The sequence below is a fragment of the Carlito syrichta genome, unplaced genomic scaffold (assembly GCF_000164805.1).
Source record: "Carlito syrichta isolate Samal-C Ts95f unplaced genomic scaffold, Tarsius_syrichta-2.0.1 Scaffold304591, whole genome shotgun sequence".
Taxonomy (NCBI): domain Eukaryota; kingdom Metazoa; phylum Chordata; class Mammalia; order Primates; family Tarsiidae; genus Carlito; species Carlito syrichta.
The window spans coordinates 166,842-192,359 of NW_007248687.1; the positions used below are offsets into that span (position 1 = coordinate 166,842).

Consider the following 25,518-nt stretch of genomic DNA (forward strand, 5'->3'; position numbering starts at 1 on the left):
TTAAAGGGCAACTTTAAATGATTGCCTACCTATTATAATGCATTAGAATTTAGAATGTCCCAGCAGGGGCCAGAATATTCTGTTTTTAACTCTTGGAAAAACACATACAACTGGAAAAACAAGAAGCTCAATAGTGGACAGATTATGGCACCTCAGTGATCATTTATGATGACTTCCCCAAAACAATATTATTTTGACTTGTCTTTGAGTTTGGGTCTTTGGAGTTTCTTCTACCTTCAGACTATGCATCATAAGTTCTGATTGGAGGTGAGGGTTGTATTTTGGGATGGGGATGGCAAGTAAAGAGGAGAGGACCCACCAGGCACAGTGGCTCACGCCTATAATCCCAGCACTTTGGGAGGTGAAAGGCAAGAGGTCTGCCAGAGCCCTGGGGTTCAAGACCAGCCTGGGCAACACGGTGAGACCCCATCTCTACACTAAATCAAAAAATTAGCTGGGCGTGGTGGCTCACGCTTGTAGTTCCAGCTACTTGGAAGGCTGAAGTGTAAGGATTGCCTGAGCCCAGCAGGTTGAGGCTGTGGTGGCCACGAGCGTGCCACTGCACTCCAGTGTGGGTGGCAGAGTGAGACTCCGAGTCAAAACCGCACACACAAGAGAGGAGAGCCTATTTTGAAAGGAAAAAACTAAATGTGGAACCGATTCTTGAAAAGCCTCCAACTTTCTGCTCTGTACCCTTAGATAGCAGAAGAAAAGCAGCAAAAATACTCCTCATTGTTTATTTATTTACTTCTAGCAGAACTCTAATTGCTCATTGAGAATTATTTAGAAGTTATATGGAAAAAATTCAAGGGGAGCCTTCAGGAAACTGTTTGAAATAGGCACAGTGAGATTTATAGGAGGAAGTGATAACTTTGGACAAGGTACTAAATAGAAAAAAAATTAAAAGCATACAAGAACTTCAAAATCATAGTACTGAGAACATTTGGGATGGGGACAAACTGCCCAACTCACCTCCTGTGCTCCTGAGATGGTTACTTTTATACCATAGCCCAGTAATTTACATTGTTACATTGTAACAGAAACTGAGACACTGGCAAAATTAAATTCTGTTTAGTACCTGCTTAAGAAGATAGGATTTTTTTTTTTTTTGAGTCATAGTCTCACTCTGTCGCCCAGACTGGAGTGCAGTGGCCGCTCCTGGCCACTGCAGCCTCAACCTACTGGGCTACAGCGATCCTTCCACCTCAGCCTTCCGAGTAGCTGGCACTACAGGCGTGCACTACCACACCCGGCTCATTTTTTATTTATTGTAGAAATGAGGGCTCACCAAGTTGCGCAGCCAGGTCTGGAACCCGCAGGCTCAGGCGATCCACTCACCTCAGCCTCCCAAAGGCACGGGATTACAGGCTGAGCCACTGAGCCCGGCTGAAGATAGGATTTTTAAAGAAATGGTTAATGTAAAACAAACTTTATTGTTTTAAAGAAGTCAGTCTTAAAAAAACACTCCACATTGGCTTGAAAATTCCCTCATTTCTACAAATGAGATACAACTTTAGTTCTCAGATGACAAATCGAGAGTATACTTTGTTTTAGATAGAATGATTTTTCTCTTGATCTCACTGTTACTCCTTTATGTGCATGTATCTCAGTTATGTAGAACATTATTTTGAAAAATTTGGTTAATTTGGCTTATTCTGGTTAGTGCTTCTGCAACCAGCAGCAGCAGCATCATCTGGGAACTTGTTAAAAATGCAAATTCTTGGGTCCTTTCTTAGCACTATTGAATTTGAAACTCTGGGAGTGCTGCTCAACTGTCTGTTTTAAAAAACCCTTCAGGTGATGCATGCTAAAGTTTGAGAACCGATGACCTAGCTTCTGTCTGAATTAATTCTGTCAGCTATGTTTGAATTTAGAAACTCTGAAGTCCATGGAAATTAAATGGCCAGATCATAGGCAAAGTTCTGGTCAATGGTAGGGTAGTCTTCTTTCTTTTGGGGACTCCCAGACTCCGGAAACCTTGTGGGATACATCTATCCTTTCTGAAGTCTGTCACATATAAGACTTCATCTGCATATCAACAAGCCTGGAATGAGACTCCAACTCAAAAAAAAACCACAAAAAAACCCCCAAACTCCTTGTTTAGAATGAGAAAATCCCTCAGATTTTCTGTTATACTAGAAGAGCTTGTTTGTTTCTGTAAGTCAGTGGCATTGTATGGAGGCTGGTGTATGTAATCTGGAAGGGAGTTGCTGGCTTTGTCAACCAACTATGCTTTCATTAGTTCAATATAGAGCTTACCAGTTATTAGTGGCCTCCCCCTATTGCATTGAAAACTGATGGTGGCCTCAACAAAGTGAGCATGGCCCTCCTTGCACACTGCCACCTGGTGTTAACAGTTACTCTGAGCACTGGCATCATATGGTGTGTGAAGTTTTAAAAAAAAGTTTATTTTTTAAAATCATGATTCTTGTGGAATCCTAGGGATGTGTGGAATGCTAGTTGGAAAATTCTGTGATAAGAGGGTAACTACGAAAACCTAGATTTAGCATCACATTTATGGTGAAATAAATGTGAATTCTTTTTCATTAGGTTAGAAAAAAGAAGTTGTGACCCAATTGTCACGACTTCTGTATTGTAGTGGAAGGTCTGCCTGGTATAGTAAGGCAAGTAAGAAGTAACAAAATTTGGAAAGGAAGAAGTAAAACTGTGGATGACGTGATCAAGTACATAGAAAAGCCAAAATAATCTGCAAACTATTAGAATTAATATATATATTTAGTAATGTTACCAAGTAAAAGTCAGTCTGCAAAAAATCAATATCTACACATTTGTAAGAAAAAATAAGGAAATAAAACACAAAATTCAGTGCACCGAAAGTCATTCAATTATTAGGAAGAAATTTTAAAAAGATGTGAGTCCTTCACTGAAAACTAAGTAAAGTGTTTTGCTTTAAAGAATTATGTATGTACTCTGTATAAGCATGCTACCATTTTTCTCTTTTCTTTTTAATTTCTGATCTAAGAGGAAGGAATTTTGAGTTTCTCTTGCTCTTTTATATTGCTTCTCATTTATTTTATTATAATACCTTTTCCTTGACAACTTGTTAGCTGTGTTTTTGGTTTCTCTGTTTATAAAACTCTGTGAAAATGGTTAGGCTTTCATACATTCATTATTACTTCTGTCTTTGAACTTGTTCTGATTCCAAAAATCCTATTTATTTAAAGTTTAAAAATAGTAATAAAGACAAGGCTAGTGCTTTTTAATTTTTCTTGAGCTGTAGTCATTCTTATTTGCTTATGTTTCCAGTTTGAGTTGGCCTTTTAATAATTCTATATTTGGTTATAATGGGGGAAAGCTTTTAATGTAAAGGAAGCAAAGGAAAACATCAAATTGGTAATTAGTGATAATGGAGAATATGAAATAATTATTTTGAAAGATTTGCCTTGCCTGTCCTTAGACGAGTAAAACTCTTCTAAACTCCATTATTTCTTCTTGTTTAATGGTATGTGGGTCCAGATCCATGTATCCAAAAATCTGCACTGATCTCTACCATTTTTTGATTGGCCAAGTCTTCTACAATTTTTCTTAGCTTATTCTTTGTATATGTGCTAATGTATTACTATACTGATACATTGTATATATTATAAACTTGCACAAAAATAGAAATAAAAAATCTTGAGGTAAAATAGACTATTTTTAATCTTTTTTTTTTTTTTTTGAGTCAGAGTCTCACTCTCTCACTCTCACCCAGCCTGGAATGCAGTGGCATGCCCACAGCCAACGACAGCTTCGACTTACTGGGCTTAGGTGATCCTTTAGCCTTCCAAGTAGCTGGAACCACAGGTGTATACCACCATGCCTGGCTAATTTTTTTATTTATTGTAGAGACAGGGTCTCGCCAAGTTGCCCAAAGTGCTGGGATTAAAGGCGTGAGCCACCGTGCCCAGCCAACTTTAATTTTTTAACAGTATAAAAAGCTGAAATCAGGATATAGGCAGGACTGGTTCCTTCTGGAGGGTCTGGGGGGAGCACATCTCTTTCCCTTGTCACATCTCCTGCTGTTCGCCCTGACCCTCCTTCCTCCATCTTTCCCTTATAAGGACACTTACAATTACATTGGGCCCACTCTGATAACCGTAATGTCTCCATCTCAAGATCCCTGGTTTAATCATACTAATGAAGTCTCTTTTGCCACATAAGGTAACATAGCCACAGGTTGTGGGGATTTGGATGTCTTTAGGAGAGGTGATGCATTATTTAGTCTACATTGTTACAAAATTATAGCACTAATTTTTTTTTTTGAGTTGGAATCTTACTCTGTCTCCTAGGCTGGAATGTGGTAGCATGCTGACGGCCACTGCAGCCTCTACCTAATGAGCTCAGGCGATCCTTCCACCTCACCCTTTCAAGTAGCTGAAAGTACAGGCATGCGCCCCGATACCTGGCTAATTTTTTGATTTATTGTAGAGATGAGGTCTCACCAAGTTGCCCAGGCTGTTCTTGAGCCTGTTGGGCTCAGGCAATCCTCTCACCTCAGCCTCCCAAAGTGCCAGGATTATAGGCGTGAGCCACTGCGCCCGGCTGACACTAATTTTTTAATCCCACCTCATTAGGCAATTTGGGTAGTAAATTTCCATCTTGCTTTATATGTCAGTTCAGGCAAAATGTATCAAAATGTACAATTTTTTGACAATTTTGATTTTAAACTCAAATATTTTGTTTGGAAGACTTTAAAAATAAAGGTTAGAGAAATTGTTTATAAAATTTTTAAGGTACACAGATATGACAGTCTTTATTATTACACTTTTAAACTTTGAAAGCACATAGTGGTAGAAATATTTCCAAACCATTCTTTTTCAAAATGCTCTTTCCACTGCATGAATTTCTTTCAAAAAGCAGTCACTTTGTTACTTTTACATATCATTAAAATGCTAGTTTTACTTTGAAGGAACAGATGGTTTATTATAATTATTTTAAAAATCATTGTTAGCAAACTATGAATAGCTGCTGGTAATCATAGAATATCTAGCAGTTTTGAAACACTTGCCTTTTTTTAAAAGATAAATTTATAATTCAACTTTAAGTCATAATTCCTTTCAGCTTTTTGAAAGAATTGTGCAATCTCTACATTTTAAAACTATCTCTAAAAAAAATTCACAAAAATGTGTATATATACGATGGAATACTATTCAACCATTTAAAAAAGAATGAAATGATGTCTTTTGCAGCCACTTGGATGGAATTGGAGAACACCATCCTAAGTGAACTAACACAGGAACAGAAACCCAAACATTGCATGTTCTCACTTATAAGTGGGTGCTAAACCAAAGATCCACAAAGACAGAGGGTGGTAAATGGACACTGGAGACTCAGAAGGGGGAAGAGGGAAAAGAGGTTGGAGGGACCAAAAAAAAATCACCATTCAGGTACAGTGTGCATGGGTGGAGGTATGCATAAAACCCAGACCAAAAACTCTTTGTACCCCCTAAAGCTATTGAAATAACATGAAAATAAACTCATCACAATTCATCTGATAGCATGCAAATTGGCAATATGTTGCAGAATGCTGAAAATGAAGAAATGAGTAGGGACATGCCTGTCAGTCCCTTTGTCATGTGGGATTCCCAGTTTTCCTCAGGATTCCTCCATGCATGCCACCGTCTGAAAAGTGGATCACCTGGTGTGAAGCCAAGGGAGCCACTGTTGTCATATTGCATATTAGTAAAGTGTAATTTTTACATGAACATTTTAGAAAAACATAAAAGCTTCTAAGGAACCATCTACATTGACTGGGTTGTATATCCTGGGGTGTGTTTACCTCACTTTGGAGACCACTCTGCTACACTGTTGCTGCCCTTTTCCCATTTCTGTATATTCTAGTCATCGTGCAATGGCCTGTCCACATCTAGCCCTCTCTTGCATTTCTTCTGACAAACTGTCTTTTTGACAGATAATTGTATGTCTAACTTTCATACCTTGTATGCTTAGCTTCTCCCTGCTATGGAGAGCTCTTAAAAGGCAGAAGTAGTTTGCATTTCATCCTATGTCTCATGGCAATACTCTTAGCACATACCTAGTTACCACCAAATATTTGAATGAGTAGGCTGGGGATGGTGGCTCATGCTGTAATCCCAGCATTTTGGGAGACCAAGGCAGGAAGATTGCTTGAGCCCAGGAGTTTGAAACCAGCGTGGGCAACACAGAGACCTCATCTCTACAAAAACAAAAAAACAAACCAGGCATGGTGGTACATGCTTGCCGTCCTAGCTACTCGAGAGACTGAGGGTGGAGAATCACTGCTTGAGCCCAGGATTTTGAGGGTACCATGAGCTGTGATTGTGCCACTGCACAGCATCCTGGGTGACAGTAAAATTCTGATTCTATATATATATATATATATTTTTGAATGAATAAATCAAATGAACAGCAAGTGCTCAGTAAGTGGTTTTTGTGTGTGATGTATAAGGCTTATGTCTTTATCTGCCCTCCAAACTTACTGGTTTTGAGACGTGATGATTCTAGCTTTACAGGGCCTGACTGAAGCCCAGAGAGGTTCAGTAATCTGCCCAACATGACGCACTTTGGAGTCTGGTTTTTTTTTTAAGTGTTTAAATAAGTGGTAAGATTGTACAAAAGTAAAACAATATAAAAAGGCAATAAATGAAGTCTTGTTCTTTTCTCTATTTCTACTTATTTTCTCCCTTGTCCTGTTTCCTGCAGGTAACCTCTTTAGTTAGTTTCTTGTGACTTTTTTCAGTGGTTCTTTATGCACAAAGTATAAATGTATGCTCATTTCTGCCGTTTCCTATATACAAAGTTTCATACTGCATAAAAAATGCAATTTTTTTTTTTTTAGTTGGAGTTTCACTCTGCCGCCCAGGCTGGCAGTGACACACTCACGGCCACCCCGGCATTGACCCTTGTAATTCTTCCACATCAACCTTCCAAGTAGCCAGAACCACAGGCATGTGCAACCATGCCTGGCTAATTTTTGATTCATTGTAGAGACAAGGTCTCGCCAAGTTTCCTGGGCTGATCTCGAACCCGTGGGCTCAGGCAATCTACTTGCCTCGGCCTTCCACAGTGCTGGGATTACAGGCTGAGTCACCGAGCCCGGCCTAAAAAAATGCATATTTTTTAAACATACATACTTTTTTCTTATTTACTTGTAAAAAAGACTTTTCAGGAGCAGTTTTAGGTTCACAGTAAAATCGAGTAGAAAGTACAGAATTTGTGTACACCCTCTGCCCACTTCCCCCTGCTTCTCCCATTATCAACATCTCACACCAGGGAGTACATTTATACTTAGTGAACCTGTATTGACAAGTTATCACTCAAATCTCCATAATTTACATTAGAGTTCACTCTGTGGGTTTGGACAAACATATAATGTCATGTATCCACTATCATAGCATTTTACAGAGTAGTTTCACTGCCCTAAAAATCCTCTGTGTTCTGCCTGTTTAACTTTCCCTCCCACTGATCTTTGGCAGCAACTAAACTTACTGCTGTCTCCATAGTTTTGCCTTTTCCAGAATACCATATAGTTGAAATCATACAGTATGTAGCCTTTTCAGATTGGCTTCTTTCACCTAGTAATATGCATTTAAGATTCCTCCATGTCTTTTCGTGACTTGATAGCACATTTCTTTGTAGCACTGAGTATTACTCCATTGTCTGGATGGACCACAGTTTTATCCATTCATCTACTGAAGGACGTCTTGGTTGCTTCCAAATTTTGGTAGTTATGGATAAAGCTGTAATAAACATCCTTTGCATAAGTTTTCAGCTCATTTGGGTAAATACCAAGGATCACAGTTTGAAGTGATGTGTGTTTAGTATTGTAAGAAACTGCCAAATTGTCTTCCATAGAGGCTGGACTGTTTTGCATTCCCCTCAGCAATTAATGACAGTTCTGGTTCCTCTTCATCCTCTCAGCATTTGGTGTCTGCATGGGTTTTTTAACTTATTAATTTATCCTGGACATCTTTTCAAATTAGCACATAGAGAACATTTGCATTTTCTCTTTTGAGCATCTGTATAGTAGCTTTTAGATGTGCTGTAGTTAATCAGTCCTCTATTGATGGCCACTTGGATTGTTTCTAATCTTTTACAAACAGTGCTGCAGTGACCTTAAGTTACTTTTCTGTGTTATGCTGGTGTATCTGTAAGATAAATTCCTAGAAATAGTATTTCTGAGTCAACGAGTTTAAATGCCTGTTAACAAATTGCCCTTCCTAGAGGTTATATCAGTTTGCACTCTTACCAGCAGTCTGTGAGAAGGCCTGTTTCACCAATAGAGTTGTCAGATGTTTGGGGTTTTGCAACTCTAATAGATGAGAAATATCTTGGTGGAAATTGAGAGTCTTTTCAGTTTTTCTTTTTGTGTTGGAGTTTTTACTCTGTTGCACAGCCTGGAGTGCAGTGGCACAATCACGGCTATTACAGCCTTGACATCCTGGGATCAGGTGATCCTTCTGCCTCAGCTTCTGAGTAGCTGGTACTATAGGTGTGTGCCACCATGCCCGGCTAATTTTTTATTTATTGTAGAGATGAGGTCTCTCCATGTTGCTCAGGCTGGTCTTAAACTTCTGGACTCAGACCCTCTGCCTCAGCCTCCCAGGCGTAAGCACCGTGCCTCGCCCTTTTCATAAGTTTAAGACCATTTTTTTGTGATCTGTATGTTTCTGTCTTGAGTCATTTTTCTGTTAGGTTTTTGAAGCTCTTGAAATATTAGGAAGATTAACTCTCTGAACTACAAGTTGCATATATTTTTTTCTCATTTTCTCACTTGATTTTATATGAGTTTGAACCCATTTCTGTCTAATTTCATGGACCATGCTCTTTATCACTAAAATCGTATTGCCTCAGATAATACATGCTGTACGTTCCTGAAAAGATGTAATGCATCTGTTGTTTTAAAACTGCCTTTTTTTTTTTAGTTGGAATCTCACTCTGTCATTCAGGCTGGAGTGCAGTGGCACGCTCATGGCCTCTGCAGCCTCAACCTGCTAGACTCAGGCATCCTTCCACGTCAGCCTTCCAAGTAGCTGGAACCATAGGCATGTGCCACCATGCCTGGCTAATTTTTAAAATTTATTGTTAAGACGAGATCTCACTAAGTTGCCCAGGCTGGTCTCGAGCCCCTGGACTCAGGCAAACCTCTCGCCTCTGCCACCCAAAAACCTGTCTTCTAATAACAATTTATTCTTTCAATAGACACGACATCAGCGAGGAGATACACATCCTCTAACTTTAGAAGAAATTTTGGATGAAACACAACATTTAGATATTGGACTCAAGCAGAAACAATGGCTAATGACTGAGGTAAGAAGAGGCTTAAAATACTGGTAAAAAAGACAAAACATGAGGTAATTATCAAGAGGTACTTGCTATAACTAGAATGTTTTTAATATGCTGGAGTCTGATAATGCTTTTTATTTTTTCATAAATGACTTAGGGTCTTTGTTTTCGTTTTTGTTTTTGTTTTTGAGTTGGAATCTCACTCTGTCACCCAGGCTGTAGTGTAGTGGCATGCTCATAGCCACTGCAGCTTCTACCCGCTGGGCTCAGTTGATCCTTCTGCCTCAGCCTTCCAAGTAACTGGAACCACAGGCATGCACCACCGCACCCAGCTAGTATTTTTTATTTATGGTAGGGATACGTCTTGCCAAGTTGCTCAGGCTGGTCTTGAAGCCTGGGTCTCAGGCCTCCCAAAGTACCTCTGCCTCCCAAAGTGCTGGGATTATAGGCATGAGCCATCACATAACACCTGGCTGTTTTTGTTTTTTAAACATACATATTTATAAGATTGTCTGATTTGTTGGTTTTCATATAATTTTATATATCTGTTTTTATTATTATTATTATTATTAATTTTTTTTTTTTTAACAGAGATGAGGTCTTGCCATTTTGCCCAGGCTGGTCTCAAACTCTTGGGTTCAAGCAGTCCTCCTGCCTCTGCCTCCTAAGGTGCTGGGTTTACAGGCATGAGCCACTGTTCCCAGACTCTTTATTTATTTTAAAGTTAGGCTGGGTACAGTGGCTCATGCCTGTAATCCCAGCATTTTGGGAGACTGAGGCAAGAGGATTGACTGTGCCCAGGGATTTGAGACCAGCCTGGGTAATTTGACAAAGCCTTGTCTCTACAGTAAATTCAAAGATTAGCTGATCTTGATGGTGTGCACCTGTGTTTCTAGCTACTTGGAAGTCTGAGGTGGAAGGGTTGCTTGAGCCCAGCAGGTCAAGGCTGCGGTGGCCGTGAATGTGCCACTGCACTCCAGCCTGGGTGACAGACACCACCAACTCAAAAAAAAAAAAAAAAAATGCTTAAGACTTCAACATAAAAGTTATTAAAGAGATCAATGTACCAATCCCACTTACATTTTTACAGAATTTAATTGATGTTTATTTTGAATTACCATTTGTAATTTATATGTAAGTTGTATTATTTTAGGAAATTTAAAGCATGACATGTACTATAGGGATAGTAAGATATTTTGTTGCACTATTATGGCTTGAAATGTAAAAATAATCATGAACGTTGTATATCATTTGAGGAAACCCTACCACAGTCATGACCATGCTACTTTGGAAATGTATACATTTTAAAAATTCAAATATGGCCAGGCTCGGTGGCTCAGCCTATAATCCCAGCACTTTGGGAGGCTGAGGTGAGTGAATTTATGGGTTTGAGACCAATCCGGGCAACTTGGTAAGACCTTGTCTCTACAATAAATCAAATATTAACTGGGTATGGCAGCGCGCGCCTGTAGTTTCGGCTACTTGGAAGGCTGAGACAAAGGATTGCCGGAGTCCAGCAGATTGACGCTGGGGTGACCGTGAGCGTGCCACTGCACTCCAGCCTGGGCAACAGAGTAAGACTCCAACTCAAAAAAAAAAAAAATTCAGATATTTGCCTCTTTTGAGTTTAAATGTGAAATGAAGACTAAGAAGCCTGCTTTCTAGGATAAGTGGTAGATTCTAACAACCAAATATAAAATTGATAAAATATAATTAAATTAATTTTTTTACCAAGCAAAATCTAGGTCTTGATTTTTGTAATATAAAATAAACTAGATAATCAGTATCACTGTAGCTCATTATATTAATGATAGACAAACAATGGTAATCCACATTTAAGTTTGCTGATAAATCTTGGAATTTTATAGACTATCAACATTAGTTAAAGATTATTTTTATTATAACCCATTCTATTCACCTTCCTTTGTTCTTTCTTTCTTTTTTTTTTGAGTCAGAGTCTTTTTTTTTTGAGTTGGAGTCTCACTCTGTCACCCAGACTGGAGTGCAGTGGCCACTCCCGGCCACCGCAGCCTTGACCTGCTGGGCTCCGGTGATCCTTCCGCCTCAGCCTTCCAAGTAGCTGGAACTACAGGCACGTGCTACCACGCCTGGCTAATTTTTTATTTATTGTAGAGATGAGGTCTCGCAAAGTTGCCCAGGCGGGTCTTGAACCCGCAGGCTCAGGCAATCCACTCACCTCAGCCTCCGAAAGCACTGGGATTACAGGCTGAGCCACCGAGCTTGGCAGAGTCAGAGTCTTACTCAGTCGCCCAGGCTGGAGTGCAATGGCATGCTTATGGCCACTGCATCCTTGAACTGCTGGGCTCAGGCTATTCTTCCACCTCAGGCTTCCAAGTAGCTGGGACCACCACATCCAGCTAATTTTTTTATTTATTGTAGACATGAGATCTCGCCATGTTGCCCAGGCTGGTCTCGAACCCGTGAGCTCAGGCAATCCTCTCACCTCGACCTCCCAAAGTGCTGGGATTATAGGCATGAGCCATGGTGCCCAGCCCCTTTGTTCTTTCTGTGTTTTTTCTCTTTCTTTCAGGTCATGCTGGCAGCTGCAGAAGAAAATAAATAGGTTTGCTTTTTCTTGGAGAGCTTTCCTTCTGATATTAGTTATACAACAGAACTGACTAGGAACATAATTATATTAAGTAATTCCTGCATTCCTACTCAGTTTCATTCTCAGGATGACATTAAAATTCTGTATGCATTAGTTGGCCCTTCTTAGTTCCTTCTGCAGCTGCAAGTGCCAGCTGATACTGACTATTGATTTGTTTGTGACGATAATGTTGCCCAGGTTATAGTGCCAGTATACAATAAACTATACTTTGGAGGATTAGATGGGCATTAGATGGGCAATACCCAGTTGTCTATTAGTATTAATAGGCATTTTACTGGTTCCTACTTATTTTGTCTTCCAAAAGAATATGGGTTCACCTTTCTTCAAAGCAGTTATGATAAAATGGTTTACTTTTTTCAAAGAATTTATATAAATAATATGCAGTTTTTTTAATTAAAAATAAGCATCATGATCTTTATCTACTGTTCGGGGATCCTGCGTGTCCAGTATTTGAAATCTGTTAGTTCATATTCATAAGATGCTTTTGATTTGCCACTATATTGGATAGTATTATATTTTTAAATAATTAATAGAACTAAAAATATATATATGAAGTTTCTTTTTGTTAATGTATCCAAATTGTGTTGCTGTTACAGGCATTAGTCAACAATCCCAAAATTGAAGTAGTAGATGGGAAATATGCCTTTAAGCCCAAGTACAATGTGAAAGATAAGAAATCCCTGCTCAGACTCTTAGATCAGCATGACCAGCGAGGATTAGGAGGAATTCTTTTAGAAGACATAGAAGAAGGACTGCCCAATTCCCAGAAAGCTGTCAAGGTAACCTCTCTTTTCTATGTCTTGATGTCTTGATTAGTAATGTCTTCTTGGTTTTAAAAATAGCAAAAATTTTAAAATTATTTTTAACCTATTCATCATATACACATAGGGTTATAGTGAGCCACTTAAAGATTTGAAATTTGTCTTGTGCTACAAAGCAGAAAAGGGGGTAGCCATCTTTGTTTAACTTTGTCAATTCCCAGTTGTTGTTGCATGACTGATTGTCCAGAATATTTCTGGAAAGTTTTCCTTAAAGGCGTTAGTGTTTTTCTTATAAAAGTAGAGTTTGTAAACAAGAGTTGCTTCCTCTTTTTTTTTTTTTTTTTTGAGGAGTCTCACTCTGTTGCTTAGGCTGGAGTGCAGTGGCACACTCATGTCCACCACAGCCTCAACCTGCTAGACTCAGGTGATCCTTCTGCCTCAACCTTCCAAGTAGCTGGAACTGCAAGCACACACCACTACGCCTGGCTAATGTTTTTGATTTATTGTAGAGATGAGGTTTTGCCAAGTTGCCCAGACTGGTCTCGAACCCCTGGACTCAGGCAATCCTCTTGCCTCTGCCTCCCAGAGTGCTGGGATTATAGGCACAAGCCACCGCACCCAGCTAAGAGCTACTTCTTACAGTACTAGTAAATGCTGCTTACCTGAGGAATTAGAGGTATTACAACACAAAAGCAGCCGGGAGAGGTGGCTCACGCCTGTAATCTCAGCACTTTCGAAGGCCGAGGTGAGAGGATTGCCTGAGCGCAGGAATTTGAGACCAGCCTGAGCAACTTGGCGAGACCTCGCCTCTACAATAAATAAAAAATTAGTTGGGTGTGGTGGTGTATGCCTGTAGTTCCAGCTACTTGGAAGGCTGAGGTGGAAGAATTGCCTGAGACCAGCTGGTTGAGGCTGTGGTGGCCGTGAGTGTGCCATTGCACTCCAACCTGGGGAACAGAGTGAGACTCTGACTCAAAAAAAAAGAAATAACCTTGCTGTTTTGAAGTCCTAAAAGGGCTATTGATAAAAATCTTCTGATACAGATTATATTTCCAGTTTAAATTTGAAACTCACAGGGAAAGACTGCTTGTTTTTATCCTCCACAGTTGCTAGTGATTGATGGTAACTTATAAGCAGGTTCATCTTTTTATTTTTTTTTGCTACCTGTGGAGTACAACTTGCCTCTTTCTCTCCTCTGCTTCTTGATAATTGAATAGTACACATGCTAGACCTTTTGGTATAGTACCACAAGTCCCTGAAGCATTGTTTATTTTTCAATTTTTTTTTTTATTAATCTGTCAAGTTCACTGACTTTTCTTCTTCACCTCCAAATTGTTGTTAAGCCCAGTTGGTGAATTTTTTAATTTTAGAGATTATACTTTACAGTTCTAGGCTTTCCTTTATATTTTTTCTTCTGGTTCCTCTGTTGAGATTTTTTTTTTTAATCCATTACAAGTAGATTTTCTCTTACACTCTTGAGTAGGATTTCTTTCTCTTTTTTTTTTTTTTTGGTTATTTTTTAAATTTTGAAATGTTTTTTATTTCAATAGTTTTGTGGGGTACAAATAGTTTTGGTCTGGGCTTTAAGTGTACCCACCACCCTCACCTATTCGCATTGTACCTGACAGGTGATTTTTTTTTTTTGTTCCTCCACCCCTTTTCCTCACTCTGAGTCTCCATTCTCTATGTCTTTGCATATCCTTAGTTTAGCTCCCACTTACAAGTGAGAACATGCGATATTTGGTTTTCTGTTCCTGAGTTCACTTAGGATGATTGCCAATTCCATTCAAGTGGCTGCAAAAGATATTATTTCATTATTTTTTGATAGTTGAATGGTATTCCGTGGTGTATATATACCACATTTTCATTATTCACTGATCAGTTGATGAACATTTAGGTTGATTCCATGTCTTTGCGATTGTGAATTGTGCTGTGAACATGCAGGTGCAGGTGTCTTTTTCATATAATGAACTCTGTTGCTTTGAATAGATGCCTAGTAGTGGGATTGCTGGATCAAATGGTAGATTTACTTTTAGTTGCTTCAGAAATCTCTATACTGCTTTTCATAGAGGTTATTCTAATTTACATTCCCACCAACAGTTTTTAAAGCATTCCTATAATCCCAGCACTTTGGAGGGCAGAGGCAAGAGAATTGCCTGAGCCCAGGGGTTCAATACCAGTCTGGGCAACTTGGTGAGACCTCGACTCTACAATAAATAAAAAAATTAACTAGGCATCATGGCGCACACCTGTGGTTCTAGCTACTTGGAAGGCTGATATGGAAGGATTCCTGAACTCAGCAGGTTGAGGCTGCGGTGGTTGTGAGCATGCCACTGTACTCCAGCCTGGGCAACAGTGACACTCTGACTCAAGATAAAAATAAAAATAATACATTCCCTTTTCTCTGCATCTGTGCCAGTTTTTTTTATATTTTAATAATGGCCATTTTGATTGGTGTAAGGTGGTATCTCATTGTGGTTTTAATTTGCCTTTCTGTGATGATGTTTGATATTGATCTTTTTTTTTTTTTTAATGTTTGTTAGCCATTTGTGTATCTTCTTTTGTTCATGTTATTTGCTTACTTTGTAGATTCTGGGTATTAGTCCCTTATCAGTTGTATAGTTTGCGAATATCTTCTCCCATTCTGTAGGTTGCCTATTTGCTCTGTTGATTATTTCTTTTTTTTTTTTTTTTTGAGTTGGAGTCTCACTCTGTCGCCCAGACTGAGTGGTAGGCATGTGCTACCACGCCTGGCTGACTTTTTTTGATTTATTGTAGAGATGAGGTCTCGCTGCCCAGGCGGGTCTCGAACCCGCGGGCTCAGGCAGTCCACTCACCTCAGCCTCCCAAAGGCACGGGATTACAGGCTGAGCCACCGAGCCCGGCTGATCTATTAATTTTAAGCAGATATATTGAACTTATTACTTTTTGGGGTTCTTTTTTGAAAATAAAAAAGCTTAATTGTGTTAAAATGTTAAAGTTTAACATATTAATTATTTTAAAGTGTACAATTTAGTAGTGTCAAGTGTATTCACATTGTGGTGCAAAAGATCTCCAGAACTTGTATATTTTGCAACACTGGAACATTATACCCATTAGACGACAACTGTTTTTTCTCCCTCTCCACAGTTTGGCAACTACCATTCTACTTGAGTTTGACTATTTTAGATATCTCATATAAGTGGAATCATCCAATGTTTGTCTTTTTGTGACTGGCTTATTTTACTTAGCATAATGTCCTCAAGGTTCATCCATGTTGGACATGTAACAGGATTTCCTTCCTTTTTAAAGGTGAATAATATTCTATTGTATGTGTATACCACATTTTTTATTCATTTATTCGTTGATGGACATCTGTGTTGCTTTCACTTCTTGGCTATTATGATTAATGCTACTGTGTACATGAGTGTGCAGATAATTCTCTAAGACTCCATTTCAGTTCTTTTGAATATATATTCAGAAGTAGGATTGCTAGATTATATGGTAGTTTTATTTTAATTTTTTGAGGAACTGTCAAACTGTTCTTCATAGTGGCTGTACCATTTCATAATCCCGTCAGCAGTGCACAAGAGTTCCAATTTCGCCATGTTTGTTAACATATGTTATTTTCTGTTTTTATTTTTTATTTCTTTAGTTGGAGTCTCACTCCGTCACCCAGGCTGGAGTGCAGTGGCATGCTCATGGACGCGCTCACAGCCACTCCAACGTCGACCTGCTGGGTTCCCACTGTCCTTCCACCTCAGCCTTCCAAGTAGCCAAAACTACAGGCACGCACTACCACGCCTGGCTAATTTTTATTTTTATTTTCATTTTTTATTTATTGTAGAGATGAGATCCCGCCAATTTGCTCGAACGGGTCTCAAACCCGCGGGCTCAAGCAATCCACTCACCTCGGCCTCCCAAAGTGCTGGGATTACAGGCTAAGCCACTGAGCCTGGCCCTGTTTTAATTTTTAATACTAACTCCTAATGGATGTGAAGTGATAGGTCATGGTGGTTTTGATTTGGATTTCTTTGTGAGACCTAGTCTCACTCTGTCACCCAGGCTGGAGTGCAGTGGCATGCTCACAGCTACTGCAACCTCGACCTGCTGGGCTCAGGTGATTCTTCCGTCTCAGCCTTCCAAGTAGCTGGAACCACAGGCATGTGTCACCATGCCTGGCTAATTTTTTTATTTAAGTCCTTTGCCCATTTTTGAGTCGTGTTATCTGTTTTAATGTTGTTGAGTTGTGGCAGTTCTTTAATATTTTGGATATTAATTCCTTATTAGATCTATGACTTGCAAATATTTTCTCCCATTCTGTAGGCTGCCTTTTTACTCTAGATTTGTCCTTTGATGCACCAATGTTTTTGAGTTTGATGTTGTTCCATTTGTCTATTTTTGATTTTGTTGCCTGTGCCTTTTGTGCTGTGTCTGAATCATAACTGCCAAACCTAATGCCATATAAGCTTCTCTCTTCTAGGAGTTTTATAGTTTTGGGTCTTACATTTAGGTCTTTAATCTGTTTGGAATTAATTTTTGTGTATGGTATAAGATAAGGGCCCAATTTTATTCTTTTCATGTGGATATCCAGTTTTCCCACATAATTTGTTGAAGAGATTGTCCTTTCCCCATTGAGTGGTCATGGTACCCATGTTGGAGATCATTTGACCATGTATATGAAAGGTTTTTTGGGAGGCTGTCTGTTCTTTTCCATTAATTGGTGTGTCTTTATGCCAGTACTGCAGTGTTTTGATTAATGTAGCTTTGTGATGTGTTTTGAAATCAGGAAGTGTGAGATCGCTAACTTCGTTCTTTTTGAAGATTGTTTTGGCTGTTTGGAGTCTCTTGCGATTCCATGGATTTTTGGATGGATTTTTCCATTTCTGCAAAGAATATCATTGGGTAGCATTGAATCTATAGATTGCTTTTGGTAGCATTGATAGCTTAACAATAATAAGTTTTCTAATCCATGAGCACAGAAGTCTCTCCATAGATTTGTGTCTTCTATAATTTTTTTCAGCGATGTCTTCAAGATTCTTTTCATTTGCTTTACATATGTACAGGTTGAGTATTCCTTTTCTGAAATGCTTGAGACCAGAAATGTTTTGGATTTGGGGATATTTGCATATACTGAAATCTGAAATTTTAAAATCCAAAATGCTCCAATAAGTATTTCCTTTAGGTGTCATGTTGGTGCTCAGAAAGTTCTGGATTTTGGATATCAGGTTTTGGGATTTTGGTTGCTCAACCTATTGTCATCATCATTTACCTCCTGGATCCAGTGGACTCTATTATTAAAATATTTAAAACCATTTCATGAATAATTTGCATAAGTAAGAATAATGGGATGGTGAAAATAACATTATTAGACATTTAAATAAGAATTTAACATGGCAAACCTTTGTATCAGGTAAATTTTGACAAACATCAAAAAGAAGAAGGAATTCTATCACATGTCCTTTTAGTAAGGTGAGATGGTAAAGATTCTTATCACAAACCAGGCTCGGTGGCTCAGCCTGTAATCCCGCGCCTTTGGGAGGCTGAGGTGAGTGAATTGCCTGAGCCCGCGGGTTCGAGACCCGCCTGGGCAGCGAGACCTCATCTCTACAATAAATCAAAAAATCAGCCGGGTGTGGTAGCACATGCCTGTAATTCCGCCTACTCGGGAGGCTGAGGCGGAAGGATCACCGGAGCCCAGCAGGTCGAGGCTGCGGTGGCCGGGAGCGGCCACTGCGCTCCAGTCTGGGCGACAGAATGAGACTCCAACGCAAAAAAAAAAAAAGATTCTTATCACAAAATATTATGTGAAGTTCTTCCTGTTGAATAACTAACTGGGTGAGAGTACCTTATTTTGTCCTTAGAAGTATCTTGTTCACTCATTGTTTCTTAAGGTTGAGATTATTCATTTATCTGTGGTATTGTCATCTAAGGCCTCATGGTTTGAGACCTTATTTCTCTGCTGAGTGTTACCAGGTAGCACTTTGTGTTGCTGCTGTCCAGCTTTATGCATTCATCTTTGGATTCATCTAATAGTAGTGAAATGTCTGTCAATTTTTTTTGTCTTTTTCTCAAGAATAGAAAATACAGAATTCTGAATTGTCAAGTGTGCTTAATTAAAGCTAAATAACAGCAAAAAGATGGCTCCAGTCTTTTCTAGCTTCTTGAAAAGATATAATCCCATACTTTCGGCAATGTGATAAGAAAATTGGAGGTTGGCTATTTCACTGTTGCATCACACTCCTAGGTGATTTAATCATTCTTCCATTTTCTTTTTATTTTAGCTTCTTAAAAGCACAATTGCCAATAGATTGGTAATGATGAATAAGTAGCAGTATATTTCAAGACAGAGCAAATCGTAGCAATCTTTTATTCTGTTTTTAAAGAAACAAATTTTCTTTTTGTTCTTTGGAAGACCTCTAAGAATCAAAGTCTTGAAATGTCGGTTTTTAAAAACAGAACTCCTCAGAAACTAAAATTGGGTCTGGTAGGCCCTGATGGTGGTACACTGAGGTTTGTTTTTTTGTTTTTAGTAGGAGTCTCACTCTGTTGCCCAGACTGGAGTGCAGTGGCACGCTTTTGACTACCACAACCTCAACCTGCTGGGCTGAGGGGATCCTTCTGCCTCAGCCTTCCAAGTAGCTGGAACCGCAGGCATGTGCCATCATGCCGGGCTAATATTTTGATTTATTATAGAGATGAGGTCTTGCTAAGTTGCCCAAGCTGGCCTTGAACCCCTGGACTCAGACAGTCCTCTTGCGTCTACCTCCCAAAGTGCTGGGATGACAAGTGTCAGCCACCATGCCCTGCTTACACTGAGTTTTTAAAGAAATTGGACTCCTTTGTTGTGCCAAAAAATTTTTCCTGGTGAAGTAATTTGGAGTTAACTGAAAAAATCTTTCTCTATCTTTAAGGCTTTGGGGGACCAGATACTATTTGTAAGTCGTCCTGATAAGAAGAAAATACTTTTCTTCAATGATAAGAGCTGCCAGTTTTCTGTAGATGAAGGTGAGCCTTTCTGTATAGATACTTCTTTTAGATTGTAAGTATATTATAATTTTAAGGTGATAAAATATAATATTTATAATACACTTGTAATTTAAATCTCACAGTATTACTTCTTTTAGCATTATCATCTCTTAGAACAGAGCTGATAGCCCTTATATCTAACAAATTGTTTCTTAGAATGCAATCTGAAATATGAGATTTGAAAGATTTTAGGTTAATTGTATTTGCAATCACAGTATGATTGTTCATGATTTCTTACGTTTATTGCTTAACTTTACCAGATGAGTTTATTTCTTTATTATTTTAAAAACTTTGTATGTTGATATGAAAGCTTGAAGCAGGATGGGAAAAATAAACTCTGTTGGTGATTGGCATTCTTTTTACCTTATGAATGTTTCAAATTTCAAATTGGGTAGGGAAGGAGATAATTTTTTCTTTCTGGAAACTGTACAGTCGAATGATAAGCTGTATGTAGCGTCTGCTACTAAATGTGTGCTAAGTATAGTTTGGATTTTAGTTTTGAATGTTTGGTCAATATTTGTCATGTAAAATAGTAAACAAGGGTTTAGTGATGATAAGTTTCTCATTCAAATAGAAGTTCTCATTTTAATAAATATGGTTTTTCACTATAAATTTGTGTACTTTTGAAGTTTTATACAATATCAAGAAAATACTTCAACATCAATTTAATTATAAAATTTCAAAATAATACAAACAGTAAAATATTCTAACTTTATAGAAGTAAGTGGAGTAAAATAGTAATATTAAACTCCAAATAGACTGTTGCATTGGCCTGTTTTGTGTAGTCATATTGGCTCTTCTTTGTGCCATTAAAGAGATTATTTTGAATGAGTAATTTTGTATAACAAATGCATTTATAAGTCTTGTCCCCTCAGTAGCCAATTAATGATTTGGATTATTATGATTTTGTAATTTGTACAGTAACCTTAAGTTTTCCTTGTATATATTATTTGGCTATAGTTGCTCAGGCTGTGGTGCTAATAGGTAGGACTTTAGTTTGGCTGAAGTTACTTAAAAGCCCCATGATTTATTTAGGAAATAAAATGTGTTTTTGTGAAAATCCTGATTGAGTACCTCATATGTAGTTAGTTCTCAATAAATCTTTGTTAATAAAAATTTACAGAATATTCCATTTCTTCAATGTTGCTGTTTCTAATAAGTATTTTTATATAAGCAAGCAAATACATAGTGAACTTCTGTACATTGTAGGGAACAAAGATTTGGGTACTGCTTAGCAATTTTTATCTTGCTTTTAGTCTCCTCTACTTGGAATTTCACTTTTAAAAAATTTTTAATTTATTTTTTATTTTTTTAATCAATATTTTTTATTTTGATATTGTGGGGTACAGTTAAGGGTTAGGTATACAAATATGTTTCGTTCAGGCACCCTTGTTGATAAGGGGTGTATCCCTGTCCCCAGAATTTCACTTTTATGATAATTTTTATAATAGTCAAATTAGTTTTTTGCTTTTAAAAACATTTAAGATGCCGGGCTCAGTGGCTCAGCCTGTAATCTTGTGCCTTTGGGAGGCTGAGGTGAGTGGATTGCCTGAGCCCGCAGGTTCAAGACCCGCCTGCGCAGTGAGACCTCATCTCTACAATAAAATAAAAAAACCAGCCGGGCATGGTAGCGCATGTCTGTAATTCCAGCTACTCAGAAGGCTGAGGCGGAAGGATCGCTGGAGACCGGCAGGCGAGGCTGCAGTGGCTGGTAACGGCCACTGCACTCCAGTCTGGGCAACCGAGTGAGACTCCAACTCAAAAAAAACAAAAACAGAAACATTTAAGATGAACTAAAAAAAACCCGAAAAAACCTACAAACTAAAAAAACCCTCCAAGAGATAATTAATTCTTTGTTCTTAGACATAGTAAACCCATTTTGAAAAATGTTTGCAATACTTAAAAACAGAACCTTATTACAAGTATTGCAAGTTCATATAGTAAGATCTTATAATAAAAAGCAGATGTGTTTTTCCTTTCTCTAGTTGCAGTTTCTTTTGTGGCAGCTACTTAACTAGTTTTATTTTGGATTCTTTAGGTTTATTTTTTCCATATTGCTAAATAATATGCTATTGTTTCTTGATTTGTTTCAACTTTAAAGATTGAATTATCCTAGTCATTTATATTTCCAACACCTCTCTCTTCTACCAATTTAGTTATACCACTGGTTGTAGTTTCTCCGTCATTTACCTTGATACCTTCAAGTAACAGCATATTTAAATGTTCTCAGAGGAAACTTTAGTATTAAGTCTGCTCTGCAGATGGCAGCATAGTGTAGCATATCTGTTCTGTAAGTAGATGTTTAAATTGAGGCAAGTGGTGGATCAGAAAGAGATTGTAGTAGATTTGTAATGGTTTATAGAGGCCCAAGTGTTTTTGTAATTCTCACACTGAGGTGTTTTTCTTTCCTTTTGTGCTCTTTCTGTGGATACCATCGTTTTAACTTTGTTCAATTTTTTTCTGTTTTTGCATCTTTTATCTGTATTTCTATTCTGTAATATTACATTCATTTTCTTTTTCTTCTCTTTTCTTTTCTTTCTTTTTTTGAGTTGGGGGTCTCACTATGTCGTTCAGACTGGAGTGTAGTGGCACAATCACAGCTCACTATATATAGCCTCGACCTTCTGGGCTTTAGGCAATCCTCCCATCTCAGTCTTTCAAGTAGCTGGGACTTCAGGGGCGCACCACCATGCCTGGCTAATTTTTTAAAAATTTTTTTGTGGAGACGAGATCTTGCTATGTTGCTCAGGCTATTCTCGAACTCCTGGGCTCAAGCAGTCCTCCTGACTTGGCCTCCCAAAGTGCTGGAATTATAGGCGTGATCCACTGTGCCCAGCCTCTGGATTCTTTATACTAATGCATTTAGGACTTCTGCCTCAGTGTGGTCAGTTTTCTTTTTTGTGTGCTTTGTCAGGTTTTGTTATGGGTATTGCACTGGATTAGCAGAAAAGTAGAATTTCTTGCTTTCCCCTCCTTTCTTATGAGGATATTAGATTCTTTGAAGCTTTGAAAGCAGACACCCATGATTATATTAGGCTTGTTGCTTTTTTGGCAACATTCTTAATGTCTTCCTGGTTATATCCTTCTTTAAGCTTTCTCTCTTGTGAATCAATTTTGATAATTTGTCTTTTCTTACGAAAGCATCCATTTAAAAATTTCAAATTTAATGTCATATGGTTTTGTAGAGTGTGGCCCTAGAACTTGTTTAATTTTCTGTTATTTTCTCTTTTTATTGTTAATTTTTGATATTTGGACTTTCCTTATTTCTTTGTTAACTGCAGGTTTATTTTACTTTTTGTATAACCTACTGATGCACATACCTTTTAAAGAAATCAGCGTAGGCCGGGCGTGGTAGCTCAGCCTGTAATCTCAGCTCTTTGGGAGGCTGAGGCAAGAGGATTGCCTGAGCCCCACAGGTTTGAGACCAGCCCGGGCAACTTGGTGAGGCCATGTCTCTACAATAAATCACAAAAACTAGCCAGACATGGTGGCATGCGTCTGTAGTTCCAGCTACTTGGAAGGCTGAGGCGGAAGGATTGCCTAAGTCCAGCAGGTGGAGGCTGCGGTGGCCGTGAGTGTGCCGCTGCACTCCAGCCTGGGCAACAAGAGTGAGACTCCAATTCCAAAAAAAAAAGAAGCCACAGCATGATACCCTAAGTGTAACATGAAAGATAAATAAAAATTGATTTATATTTTAATTAAGTAATTTTGAGTCAGAGCTCACTCTGTCGTTCAGACTGGAGTGCAGTGGCACACTCACGGCCACCACGGTTTCGACCTTCTAGGCTCACCGATCCTTCTGCCTCAGCCTTCCAAGTGATTGGAACCACAGGTGTGCGCCACCACCCTTGGCTAATTTTTTTTTTTTTTTTGAGTCATAGTCTCACTGTGTTGTCCAGGTTGGAGGGCAGTGGCATGCTCATGGCTACCACAGCCTCAACCTGATGGACTTCCGCCTCAGCCTTTCAAGTAGCTTGAACTATAGGCACGTGCCACCACACCCGGCTAATTTTTGTTGATTTATTGTAGAGATGAGGTCTTGCCAAGTTGCCCAGGCTGGTCTTGAACCTGTGGGCTCATGCAATCCTCTCACCTCAGCCTTCCAAAATGCTGGGATTATAGGTGTGAGCCACGGTGCGTGGCCTTAATTTTTGTCTGTTTTATTTTAGAGACAAGGTCTTGCCATGTTGCTAGGCTGGTCTCAAACCCATGGGCTCAGACAATTTTCTCACCTCTGTGTTGGAATTACAGGCTGAGTCACCATGCCTGGCTGACTTATTTTCTTTTTTTAATTTTAATTTTAATTTTTTTGTGTTGGAGTCTCACTCTGTCACCCAGACTGGAGTGTGGTAGCATACTCCTGACCACCGCAGCCTCGATCTGCTGGGCTCTGGCGATCCTTCTGCCTCAGCCTTCCAAGTAGCCGGAACTACAAGTGCACGCTATCACACCCAGCTAATTTTTGATTTATTATAGAGAGGAGGTCTCGCCAAGTTGCCTGGGTGGGTCTTGAACCTGTGGGCTCAGGCAGTCCACTCGCCTTGGCCTCTCAAAGTGCTGGGATTATAGGCTGAGCCACCGAGCCTGACTATATATTAATAATGTATTTGAAGGCCGGGCGCGGTGGCTCAGCCTGTAATCCCAGCACTTTGGGAGGCCAAGGCGAGAGGATTGCCTGAGCCCAGGGGTTTGAGACCATCCTGGGCAACATTGTGAGACTTTGTCTCTACTCTAAATCACAAAAACTAGCTGGGCGTGGTAGTGTGCATCTGTAGTTCCAGCTACTTAGAAGGCTGAGGTGGAAGGATTGCTGGAACCCAACAGGTCAAGGCTGCAGTTGGCTGGTGAATGTGTCACTGCACTCCAGTCTGGGTGACAGAGTGAGACTGGATGACAGAGTGAGAATCTCGGTGACAGAGTCAGCCTGGGTGACAGTGGGAATCCAACTAAAAAAAACTGTATTTCACTATTTTAAAATGTTCAGACAGTTTTGCTGGAATGTTAATGGAATATAAATGAAACAGCTGTTTACCTGTCTATATCGAGTCATTATGGATATGATAACTGCAAATGACTAATATAGATATGATTTATCGGCAACTTATATTCTGTAAGTGGTGTTTTCCATAAGTGGTAAAAAATTATTGGTAAAGTTCTGAAAAATACAACATGCCTTTTGTCCTGTGATTTATAAAGGTAAATAATAATATATTATATATATAACATACATTGTATGTGCCTAGAAAGTCAAGTGTATATTAAAACAGTACCAAAAGTACTGTGTGTGTGTGTGTGTGTGTGTGTGTGTGTGTCAGTGTCAATTGGGGTGTAGGCTCAGCTTATTATTATAAACTGGTTATTTTTCTTTGATCTGAATACTTCCTAAGAAAAATGGGAGGTGGCAGGCAGGGTTTTCATCCTTGGCAGTATTGACATTTGGGGCTGAAAAATGTTTTGGTGTGGGAGTGTTTTTTTTTAACCTACCTGGCTTTAGATGCCAGTAACACAGCTTCCCCACAGTGTGAAAACCAAAATTATCTCCAGACATTGTCAGATGTCCCTTTGGGGAGGTGGGGAGGCATAATTGCCCTGATTGAGAACTAGATTAAAGGTAGTTTATTTTTACAAAATAGAGAAAATTTGAGATATGTTTTTCAGACATCTTTTTATGTTTTTCAGCACTCAGTGAATAAGATTTCTGTCCTCATTTTTTCCTTTGACCCTATATGCTGGAGAGGAGCATGACATGGGGCTACATAGTACCTACAGCATGTTGTATGTTATAATTTTGGTGTTGATACAGTGCTGTGGAGACACTGGAGGGAACAGTCACATATGGGAACCTCAGATGTAAAA

At 38.9% G+C, this 25,518-nt stretch overlaps 1 protein-coding gene across 1 annotated transcript in view; it reads left to right on the top strand.

Moving 5' to 3' along the window:
• Positions 1 to 25,518, top strand: part of GTF2E2 (general transcription factor IIE subunit 2) — an 83,101-nt gene that overhangs the window by 35,641 nt on the left and 21,942 nt on the right. The window contains exons 4-6 of the mRNA XM_008060309.1: positions 9,181 to 9,288; positions 12,490 to 12,672; positions 19,548 to 19,641. Coding sequence (XP_008058500.1) covers positions 9,181 to 9,288; positions 12,490 to 12,672; positions 19,548 to 19,641 — 385 coding nt within the window. The remainder of the gene's footprint in view (positions 1 to 9,180; positions 9,289 to 12,489; positions 12,673 to 19,547; positions 19,642 to 25,518) is intronic.